General features: G+C 40.7%; 1 protein-coding gene across 1 annotated transcript in view; it reads right to left on the minus strand.

The window, feature by feature from the left end:
• MYH15 (myosin heavy chain 15) overlaps window positions 1-12,178 on the minus strand; it is a 130,023-nt gene that overhangs the window by 35,646 nt on the left and 82,199 nt on the right. Inside the window, exons 28-30 of the mRNA XM_046657871.1 lie at window positions 9,183-9,309; window positions 4,703-4,821; window positions 1,842-2,038 (exon numbers count right to left, since the gene is read on the minus strand). Of these exons, the coding sequence (XP_046513827.1) occupies window positions 1,842-2,038; window positions 4,703-4,821; window positions 9,183-9,309 (443 nt within the window). The remainder of the gene's footprint in view (window positions 1-1,841; window positions 2,039-4,702; window positions 4,822-9,182; window positions 9,310-12,178) is intronic.

Here is a 12,178-nt window from a genome sequence, read left to right on the forward strand (position 1 = left end):
CTCCACCTAGAACAAGAGTCTTGCAAAGTAATTACAGGTATTTTAACTACTTTAGAAATGCTCAATCGGGAGCAGAAAATGGGAATTTTACTTTGGGTGACCAACCACGCTGATTTGCTGGGAACCAAGGAGCTACAGCAGGACACGGGACTATCTGTGCTAACATCAGGAAAATCCAGGGCCAACTGGACGAGCGGGCCACTCCCGTTGCCCTGATAATGTTGTTCTACATGTAATACCAACTACCAGCTTGCTCCTCCACTTGCCAACCAGAAGCACCTACTTACTTGCCTAGAATAGGCAGGAAGATGTGGGAGTTAAGAAACCAAACCCCTATCCCAGAGGAACTTAGAACTCAGAGCAGTAAACTGGGTCTCAGCTTGATTCTGCTAAACTAACTCATCATGTGAACCCAAGCCTGGAAATCAAAGCAGGCAGAGCCTCGACTTTCCAATTAAAAGAAATAGAATGCTAGATTTTTTTGTAGCTCTTCCTCCCTGAGGTGATTTAGTGAGGAAGCATAAGACAGACAACGGTTTATTTATTTGATGTTCAACTAAGTTTAAAGCAAAAAGGGTCTTCAGATATTACCGTGTTTTCTCACTACTTTTCTTCAGCTATCATGTATGGCAGAATAATTAGTTCCAACAATCCATGTGGTCATAAGTATCTCTACACTTTCCCTCTTTTCTACTCTTCCCAAACGAACCTTCAAACAGAATGATTGGTCGGCACTTTCACCCAAATTCTTCAATCATTATAAGAAAAAACAAATCTTACTTTAGAAGCAGATGCCATATTTTGGATATGAGGAGCCATTTCAGTTCAAAGCCCCACTTTTCTGTGGTCCAGAGTTTTTAAAACATCGACTGCAGGTATTTTTAGTATCTGTCATCCCACAGCCCTTTGTAAGTTACCGTGGCTACAGAGACGGATCACTTGGTACCCTTTCTGGGACAGAACACAGCACCTGTTCAGCAAGTGCACAGCACTGTTTCTCAAAGATTTAGGTGAAGAACTGAAAAACAGTATTTTTGGTTGAAGCTAAAGAGAAATGTATTGATCTGCCCTGGATTTTTGCCAAGGTACTAAGCCAGGAACACATTCTTTTGAGTAAAGCTTTAATGATTATAAACTGGGTTTGGTTTGACACTTTTTCCCGGAAGATATACAGTCCTTCGACCTCTGAGCAAAATGTGTCAGTACTAAACCCTAGTACCAGGTCGTGATTCCTCTGGGCCCCAAACTTCTGTAGTTCCTAAGAGAACTTCTAAAGCCTTTATGTAGCATTGGCTGTAAAGCTATATTCTAACCTTAGAGGTGGCCTGAGGGCGATTTCTCTGCAAAGAAACCTTTGTCCCATAAAGCATGATGACAGATCCTAACATGTTTCCAGCCATCCCTGCCCACCTTCGCAGACCTCTTTGTAGTCTACAAGCCGCAGACCAGCGAGCCGATGACTTTAATGTATGCAGACGTGTGCACACATGGGCTCAATTATTTTGGTGTTCCAAATGAAATATGGGATTTTAAGTGCTGGCCCATTTCCAAACTATTGCTCAGAGTCACATCTATAAAGACTTCCCTTGTACCCCTAGAAAGAGAGTCCTTTTTCCCCTCAGGACCTCTCTATAGTCGTTATCATGTTGTATTATAATTTTTTTCTTTTTGTTTTAGCCTCTCTAGAGCATGTGCTTCTTGCCAGCCGTGGCTATTTCCTCTTTGGTCTTGGGCTTGTTCACACACTTGGCAAGAATGCATGAGGCCTTGAAGGCACAGACACTATTCCCATATGCTGCTGTGTGACAACGCCAGGTTCAGGGTAGCTGTGCCCTACTCACTTGGCATCCTCCAAGTCCTCAGTTCTCTGGATGGTGTCATCTTCGTACTTCATTCTCCACTGCACTATTTCAGCATTGCCTTTGGATAAAGCCCGAAGCAGCTCAGCCTTGGCCTCCTGTTCTTCCTCGTACTGCTCTCGTAGAAGGGCGCAGTCATGCTTGGCTGACTGCAGGGCCTGGGCCAGGGCACTCTGTGACTTTGAGAGACATAGCACACGTTCACAAAAGGCACCACCACCATTAACAGCAAAAGGCTTGGAGGTGACACTGTTTTTTTAGATAAGGTTAATAACAACCTGCCACAAATTCAAGCTGAACCTGAACATAGTAAGATAATACCAGGGAGAGAATTTGGGACATGAAGAGAAAGGATAGAGTATCTAATTGCTGCTGTTAAAACAGGGAAGAGAGTTCTATTTAGGGAAATGCCAGCCTGACTGTGTGGCTTCAACAACAGACTGGCCTGGGGATCTGGAAATAATGGAGGATGGGAAGGTAGCAAAGAGAACACTCACTATCATTTAAGTAATAAAATTTATATTTAGCAATATATAAGATTCAGTTCTTATATGGACTAAGAAGGACCACCGAGATTTAGTCTAGCCTTTTCATTCCGTTGATGAAGGAACAAAATCTTTTATTTTACATGTAAATCTCTAAAAATGTCATCTCTTGGGGCTGGCCCTGTGGCCAAGTGGTTAAGTTCGCGCGCTCCACTGCAGGCAGCCCAGTGTTTCGTTGGTTCGAATCCTGGGCGTGGACATGGCACTGCTCGTCAAACCACGCTGAGGCAGCGTCCCACATGCCACAACTAGAAGGACCCACAATGAAGACTATACAACTATGTACTGGGGGGCTTTGGGGAGAGAAAGGAAAAAAAAAATCTTTAAAGAAAAAATTAAAAATGTTCTCTCTTATCACTTTGAAACAGCACTATCCAGTAGACCTCTCTGTAGTGATGAAAATATTCTATACGTGAACTGTACAACATGGTAGCCACTAGCCACATGTGGCTATTGAACACTCAAAATACGCCCAGTACAATGTGTGGTCAAAACTGAATTTTCATTTTATTTTAATTAACATAAATTTGCATTTAGATAGCAACCTGTAGTGTAGTAGTGGCTACTGTATTTACTGGACAGCAGAGCTGAGCTTAATGACCATTTTTTATCACTTATGGTGGTCTGGTTAAACTGGCAGCATTGTTCCCAAGAAGTAACCTAGTCTAGTGGGAAGAACCCGGGTCTCAGTCCTCACAGGTCCTTTATGCAAATTAGAGAAAAGCATCTTCTCAGGTGGCTGCAGCTCTGAGAGCACAGGCTCGGTTAATGGCAGCCTCAACCAGACACCTTTGGGCAGTGAACGAGGAGCAACAATATACGGTGACCCTGAGAAGGACACAGGCTTTGGAATCTGATAAACATGGCTTCAAACTGAGACCCTTCCTGTTATTTAATATATATTTATTGAGCACCTGTTCTAGGCATTAATGTTTACAGAAGGAAATGAGACAAAGTCTTTGCCCTAAGGAGCCGAAAGGAGTGAGGATACACAAAACAAACATGTAAATAAGTTAACAAATAAAAATGCCCACAGCTGTAAGAAAATAGACTGACACAGTGTACAATGTTTGGCTCCTTCTCATCATCCCCAGAAGACCTTGGGGAAGGGTCTTCAAGCCACAAGAATAGCACCTACGTAAGTCCTAATGCAGGAATGACAGCAGCTTGTCTAAGAGGAAGGAAGGAGGCCAGGTGATGGGGTGAGTAAATGAGGGAGGCAGATGACCTTACTTTTAAGGTCACAGAAGAAGGCGGCAGCCAGAGGAAGGGGGCCCTTGTAGGCCAGTTGGAAGCCACTGGGAAGGCAGCCAGAGATCTTCTAAAATATAAATCAAGTCATTCCACTACCTGCTTAAATTCCTTCACGGTTACTGCCAGCTGTGTGACCTTGGACAAGTTATTTGTCTTCTCAGAGCCTTGGTTTCTTCGTGTAAAAAGATATCATTCTACCTGTTTCATATTCCTTATATGAAGATGGAGATAACATGAGAGAAGTATCTAGCGTAATGTTTGATGCACAAACCATGGTAGCAATTAAAAAATGTATATAGAATATAGAAAATAAGGAGAGTGGAGGGAATAAAGTAAAATATTTAAAAACAGAAGTCTGAAGACTCAATGACCTCCCCTTTCTGAGTAGACACCTATGCTGGCATCTACTGCAAGATGATGGACTCTGAGTACTCTTGTGCTCTCATCTACTTTGAGATTATGTACAACGGAGGTACTTCTGGGTCTTAGTAACAAGGTGCCTTGAATATGAACTAAGACTTAACTTGAAATACCAGAGCTGAAAGAATTCATCTCTCCTATTAGTCGCTATGCTTTCACCTTAAAGAACTATTTTCACTGGGGTCAGCTAACTAGCAACATTATATATTCTCTTGGGAAGAAATGACTAATATTTATAATTTATTGACAATTTAAAAATAATATTGAGCTAAGCCAGCCCCATTTATTTCATTCAGGTCTTTTATTTAATTCTACTTCTTGGTGCAATTTAGAATCAAAGATCCATAAAGAGCCTTGAGGACTTTGTGTTCAAATAATAATGCAAAATGGAAACCTGTACTGGTTCTAAATCTGACAAAGCAGAGAAGCAATTTGAATCACTGAGGAAGATCCTTCAGTGATCAGGGCCCTTCCCAGCACATACAAGGTCCAACATGGCTTTTTCCCATAACTTCTTGGGCACATTCCTCTCTTCTTTTATATGAGAAGATTGCAGGCTGACCCACCAAGCACTGTTTTTTTAAACATAGTCAAGCCGCTGGTGAGCAATAAGAGGTGGCTTACTTTGGTCTCCTCTTCCAGTTGTCCTTTCAGTTCTTCCATCTGCCGAGTGAAGGTGCTCTTTTCCCTGGAAAGTTGCTTTATCAGAGCCTCCTTCTCTTCCAGCCTCCTTAGGAACTCGCCTACAGAAAGATTTCACAAAGTAAGTCAATCATGGTCTTCCTCCTTATCTACTGCCCCCCCCCAACTTAATTTGTTGACTTTGAGGGCAACCAGAATGACACTACACACATATTTTTAATATTTAGAAGGGGTCCAAGAGGTCTTGTATCAATAAACCACAGCAATGAGCCTTTCCAGGACTCAAGAGAGAGCCGTAATAAAGAACTGTGTTTTAGTAGTAAGCATGAGTTGATAATGGATAATATTAGCTGCCATTTACTGGGACTCTCCTATGCGGTAGGTACTTTACGTATATTAGCTAGTTTAATTCTCATAGCTCCTTGATAATGTAGGTATTATATTACCCCTTTTGCAGGGGGGAAACAGGGTAACAAATGTGATTGAGACACAAACATGCATAGCTAGTAATTAATGGATGTAGATTCAAATTAAGTTCTTAATCCTGAGGAACACATTTTTTCTTCTATGCCATGCTCCCTTGTTTATTATGTGTGGCTCTACCCATTTCTGGCTATATAATTTTTAGATAATTACAACTTCTTTGCCTCATTTGCAAAATGAGGATAACAATAAAAGATTGTTAATGAAAATTACATGAGTGTGAATGTATTTTGTAGACTGAATTGCTAAATGAATATTAGAAATAGTCATTAAACGGTAGAGAAAGTGACCGTGAGAGGTGGAGATTCTACTACACTGTAGTCGACCCTCCCCGCTTAGCTTACTTCATTAACGCTAGGTCAGAAATGCCTTGGTTATTAGAAATGGTACTAAAGCTAAGCCAATCCTGAGCCAAGGTAGTTGCTTCTATAATGCAATTAGTGCAACATGAAAAGCCCCAAATATTTATGTCTCCATCCTTCTTGCCACAAATAAGTTCTAAAACTCTCAACATTACAAGGAATGTTGGGCTAAAGCAGCGATTCCCAAACTTTTTGGTCTCAGGAACACTTTATTTGCTGAAAAATCATTGAGGACCCCACAGAGATTTTGTTTATGTGAGTTTTATATTAATAGATAGTGTATCAGAAACTAAAAGAGAAATTTAAGATACGTATTAATTCATTTAAAAATAATAAAAATTGTAATGATATGTTAAAATAAACAATTTTTAGGGGGAAAAAACTATATTTTCTAAAACCCCCAAAAGAATTAGTGAGAAAAATGAGATTGTTTTACATTTGTAAAAATCTCTGGCTTAATAAAAGATAGCTGGATTGTCATATTTGCGTCTGAATTCAATTTATTGTCATATATTGTTTTGGTTGAACCATATGAAAAACACCCAGCTTCTCAGAGATAAGCAGTTGGAAAAGGAAAGTGTATTTTCATAGTCTTTTTAGATAATTGTGACCGTTATTTGATACTACACCAAAACTCAACAAATATAAGTTTCTTAAGGGTTAGTTGCAACATGGAATAAACCATATCAGTGAACTTTTTTACTCTGTTACATTAAAATTCAAGGGTCTATCTTAAACTTTGAATGGATCTTTTACCCACTCATGATTTTGTAACATCAATCTAAAAAATACGTGTTCACTGAATTATGCAGATTTTCCAAATGTTGACACATTTCATTACACAGTGTAAAAAAACCATATTTGTTAACATCACCACTGATCTCACCAGAAAAGTCTTTAAGAATTGAGAGCCGTCAAGCTCATGATGGCATATACATGTTTTCCAAAATCTAATTTTTGCCTAAAAGCTCCAGTTTTATTGTTGGCAACAAATGTTGTCAGTTGTTTTCCTTGAAGTGACAGGCTCACTCTGTTCACTTCTGAGAAAATATCTGCCAAATATCTAAGTCTGAATAAGCACAGTTTGTCAATTTTTCTTTCAAGTAAATATGGTACTTCCTGGAAAAAACTGCTAGTTGAGCTCAGTTTGAACAACCACCCGTTGTCCTGCAGTGTGAAACAGAAGTGCTTTATGCATCCTTCTTGCTTTGTCATCCAGAATATTAAAAAGATATATACTCAGGGTCCAGATGTAATTAAACTAATGTTTACTGTTTCATTAAGGACATTCTTAAGGAAAACTGACTTTTTGAACTGTGAGCGCGCATCAGCGAATACAACAATTAGAGGACAGCTTGTGCTGCTGCCTCGACTCGTGATGAGGCTCCAGCAGTTTTAGTCATCATTGCTTTTGCACCATCAATACAAATGGCAAAGGAATAAAAAAAGCAAGCATCATCTTCGAATTATAATTAATAATGTAATTAACCTCAAACAAGGGTTTTGATAATCTCTGGGGGTCTGTGGCCCAAACTTTGAGAATCTCTGGGTGAAAACATTATATTTACAAGGATTCTGAAGAAATCCCAGTCCATTCGAGGGCTGAGACTAATACATCATGGATATTACAGAAGAGAGCCATTTAACATGGCTTAATTGATCACGTTTACTATTGGTCTCCTTTGAAAGAAGAGTATGATAAGTTGACAGGGCAGGGCACGAGAAAGAAACTTAGGTGGTAGTGGCAAAAAAGCAGTAAAAAAATCTGGGGCATAGATCCAATGAGGGGAGGGGAGATTTGGCTGGGTATATACTTAAAATTAATTCACACAAAAGCCAAAAGATAAAGATAAGAATTAAAGGAAGGAAGAAAAAGTTCCTGCATCCTAAGCAGAATCATCATCTCAGACCCAGTTGCATTTCACTCACTTACCCACCAATTTCCTCATCAAAAAAGTGAGTAGAAAATTAATGCCAATAACTAGGGGAGGTTGGCAGTGACTATCAGAACAAATTCTATACAGCACTTCCCTCAGGGCCAGACATCCAGGCATTCTCCAGCCTTGTCCCTGGACTATGGAGTCCACACACAGACTGTATCCGAAATGGCACAGAAGAACAAACTGGGGGCTTTGTCCCAAAGCCAGGTGTCACCCACCCTGTGGCCAGTATAAAAAGAGGCTTATTCAGTGTCTTTGTCAGAACCAAAAACACTTTCCTTTCTAGATTTCCAGGTTTGCAGTTTTTCCAGCTCATTTTAATTTAGCTGTGGCTCTAGATTTAGCATCTAGAAGCAGAGGTGTCCACTGGCACAGGGATGTTAATGGTCCAAATGGTCTTCAGTCTCTTTTCAAAGTGTCTTTCTGGGCATCAAGAACATATTGCTTATTTCCATCAACCTAGGAATTCTATCTCTGGGAATATACTATTAAAAATAATTCTAATTACAGACAAACATCCAGCCACATGCTGTTCAGAAGAGAGAAACAAGTCAAGTTACAGGGCAAGATTAAGTAAACTATGTCCCTCCACTTGATGGATTAGAAGCAGCCATTATAGATGACTGAGTATGCGAGATACAAAAAAGCTTATGACAAACTGGAAAAGAAAAACCACAAATAGATTGCCACAATGTAAAAGGTTGGAAAATTTTTCCAAAAAAAAAACCCACCAAAATTATCAATAGGGGCTAATAGTAGAGAATAAGCCATGAGACATTTCTCTAGTTTTAATTTATTTATTAAAGGTTTGTGGAGCACCATTAAGTGGCAGGCGTTGTTCTCAGGGACTGACACACATCAGTGAACAGAACAAAGACCACTGCGTGCATGAGGCTTACATTCTGGCAGATGGAGACAGATAAATAGGCATGTTTGTTGTGTCAAGTATACAGTGTGTTGGAAGGTATTAAATACTATGAAAAAAGAAGCACATGGAGAAAACGGGATGAGAGTGCCCAAAATGTCACTTTCTCAACAGAGCCTATCCCAACGTCCCCCAGATACCCATTTGATTACCCTTCATCTTCAAGTCTTTGCAGAATTAACAGGGTAATCCATACAGAAGAAATAGCTAGGGCAAGACTCTAGGGTGGGAGTGTGCTTAGCGTGTTCAAAACACAGCAAAGAGGTCCATGTGGCCAAGGCAGATGAGAGACAGGAAAGCAGCAGAAGTAGTCAGAATAATGGAGGGCCTGACCATGTGGCCTTTGTAGGCCATTGTATAGACTATGGCTTTTACTGAGTTTAAAAAAGAGGCGCGGGTTCATTACTGAAAATTAGGAAAAATGCCTATTTCAATGACTTTATTAAAAGGCATGTCTTGTAGGCTGTGTGGACAGCCCCTACCATCTTTTGATCCTGAGAGCTGCTTAGCCAATTGCATATTGGTTTTCCCCTTCATGGACGAGAGCTAGGCAGAGCCTCCCAAAATGGCACAGAGGTAACTCTTCCCAGACAAGAGCGTGTCCATCAACAAGGGTCTCTCAGATGCCTCACTCTTCCCTAGAATCTTTCCATGCCCACTCAGGCTCAGTGACTGAGTCACCATCTCGGTCATCCCTCCACCGGTCTGCCAGATGGAGGCTCATGAGCGGGTGAAGCAGCAGGTTTACTTACCATTCTCACACCGTAACTTTGTCTTCTGTGCTGTCAGGTCATTTGCCAACTGAGTCACTTCATCTAGCTTTGCATTTGCTTCATTCAAGCGCTCTTCATACAGACTGGAGAGCTTCTCAGCATTATTCTACGAGTTGAGAAAGAAGGGGTAGACAGGGCTCATAGAATCTATGCTGAGTTAGCAGCATATAGAGGGAGGGGAGGGATGGTTCCTGGGACCCTTGTGCTCTCTTCTGCTCTGAAGACCACAGTCAGCAAACCATCTCTTCTAATTTAAGCAAACACAGTAAACTCAGGGTCTGGGCCTCAAGACCCAAACTTCCCAGACTATAGTTGTCAAGAGAGAAACCCAATTCTGGGTATTGGGACAGTCTCTAGAATTCTCTGTTCTTCTGAAGAAGGAAATATATCAAACACTGATGAAACACAAAATCACTTCCTGACATTATATTACATATTTAACCATCTTTCTCTTCCACTAGAATATAAGTTTCATAAGAGGAGAGACTCTGTTTAATTGCAGATATACCCTCAGTGCCTAGAATAGTGCCTACCACATACTAGTTGCTCAATAAACAAGGGGGGTAGGTACAGAGGGAGGAGAGCTAAAGGAGTGAAGGAGTGGAATAAGAAGAAAGGAAATCCAAAGGGATAATCATCAGGATAGGAGAAACTAGGTGGATCACCTGAACCATAATTGCTTGATAACAGAAATTTGAACTGTCAAAGCAACCACACCCCCCTGATCACTAAGGCTGCAGGCTGAAATTAACCCTGTTGGGTTACTACTTCATCCCAAACTCCAACTTCTCAGAAGTAGTTTTTCATGCTTAAAGAAAAGGATGTGCCATTCGGCCTTTGGTTTAGGTAACAGGTCTCCTCATCAGATTTTTGCCACATTCTGGAATGTGCTAGTGACTTTGAAACCCAATATTCTCAGGACCAACAGCTGACAAATGTAAGATTGTGGTATACTCTTTACCGAGCTTTCATTTGCATTCTTCTTATTAATATGGTCAGAAGTGGTAAAATGACATTGGTGGTTCTATAGATTCATGGTCCTGTGGATTTTACAGAGCTGTTTTCATGTTTTGCTCTTTACATGTATTACATGTCAATCCATACAACAGCCCATGAGACTCTTGTCTCTACAACGAAAGAACGCTATGGAAATGGAAGAATAAGAAGACAGTGAAGGGATTACGCCAATGGCATTGGAGAAAATGGTGAAATCTGGCAGAAAACCTGATAGTCTCAATGTTAACCTAATTATTATGATACAGCAATGACCAAGGACAGGGAACATTTAAAAGGTGATGCCAGGTTTGGCCTTCTGGGAAACTTCTGAATCAGCAAAAACGTTGGAGCTCTTCAGCTGGAGTCTACAATGTGTTGAAGACTGTTCTCTTTCAGCCTGCGCTAGTGACTATTCTAAACTCCCATGAAAGACTCCTTGATTACATCTTATTATGTCCCCAAGGCCAAATGCAGTGCTTGACACAAAACAATGTCTAAGAGACTCAAATTACTGCAGACTTTAGTGAGAGTTTGGCCAACATACCCACTAAAGTTTACTTGGAGGTCACAGTCAAACTTGCCTTATAAACCTCAACCCCTGAAATTCTTTTTTTAACTTGGTCAGGATATTGTCTGCTGATTAGCAAACAAAACAAGTACATGCCCATTTGGAGGCTAATGAGGAAAGTCATAAAGTTCTAGCTCATAGATGTTCCATGACATGCCCAGGATTGCTGGTGGTTGTGAAACCGTGCCCGGCAGAGATTCAATGACCAGTTTCTCGTACAATGCCATCAGTATTACGCAGGTTAGAGCAGTGATATTAAGAGCCAGTTACATTCAATTATCCACTCCCCAACTAGCTTCTAGAAGAAAACTATAGTAGTGATAAATGTAACAGTCCTTAGATGGTTTGAAATTTCTAATTATATTTTGAATATCAAGTATGTCCACTTCCACTTCTAAAAGTAATTTGACAAAGTTGGCACACCCATTGTTTTCCTCACAATATCCCTCAAGAGTTCAGATTGACCTGTTTTATAAATGAGAAAACAGAGTCAGAGAGGGTAAACACCTTGCCCAAATTCACACAGCTAGTAAGTGTTGGAATTAGGGTTTGAACCAATAACTGCCTGTGCAGATGCAAAAAAAAGGTCAAATACTAGATTCCTACACATGTGTTATGAAGTAGTAATACCAAAGGAAAAGATAAGGATTAATTGACTTATGTCCTAATTGGCTCCAACTGTGATGAATCCTGGGTCCCAGGGGAAACTGGATAAAAATGATGACTATGTGAACCATCTTTATGTTAGGTTGTCTCCAATACAAAATGACCCCTTCACTGGGCCACGAGGAACACATCCAGGCATGAGGAATGGTGCTTGTGTTTACGGCCCTGACTATGCTATGCTCTGCCCCTGTTTGCTGAGGGTGAAAGAACACAGATCTATAAGATGACGGTCAATGGTGTGGGGAAATGGCAAGAGACGCCTGTGTGGTAGAGCCCAGCCAGCCTGCGCATATCTGCAGAGTAGGCAGCCACCTGGGCAGAAGGAAAAGGCACATGCCCTTAGGCACAGCTTTAAATGTTGGGTGTCCAGGAGCACTGCTAACCACTGGAATAGTGATTTCAATTCACAAAGTATTTTCATAAGCAGGATCTGCAAAAGACAATGAGATTATTTATCTAAAGGTGGCCTGTAGAGGGATAAAGCCTTCAAAGGGGTTGGACCTTCAAAATAACTTCATATTTGGGGCTGGCCAAAGTTCGGATCCTGGGCATGGACCTCTCATCAAGCCATGCTGACGCCACATCCCACATAGAGGAACCAGAATGACCTACAACTAGGATATACAACTCTGTACTGGGGCTTTGGGGAGAAAAAAAAAAAAGGATGATTGGCAACAGATGTCAGCTCAGGGCCAATCTTCCTCACCAAAAAAAAGCATACTTAAAAAAACTTCAGGGCCAGCTG

Source organism: Equus quagga, chromosome 4 (assembly GCF_021613505.1).
Source record: "Equus quagga isolate Etosha38 chromosome 4, UCLA_HA_Equagga_1.0, whole genome shotgun sequence".
NCBI lineage: Eukaryota > Metazoa > Chordata > Mammalia > Perissodactyla > Equidae > Equus > Equus quagga.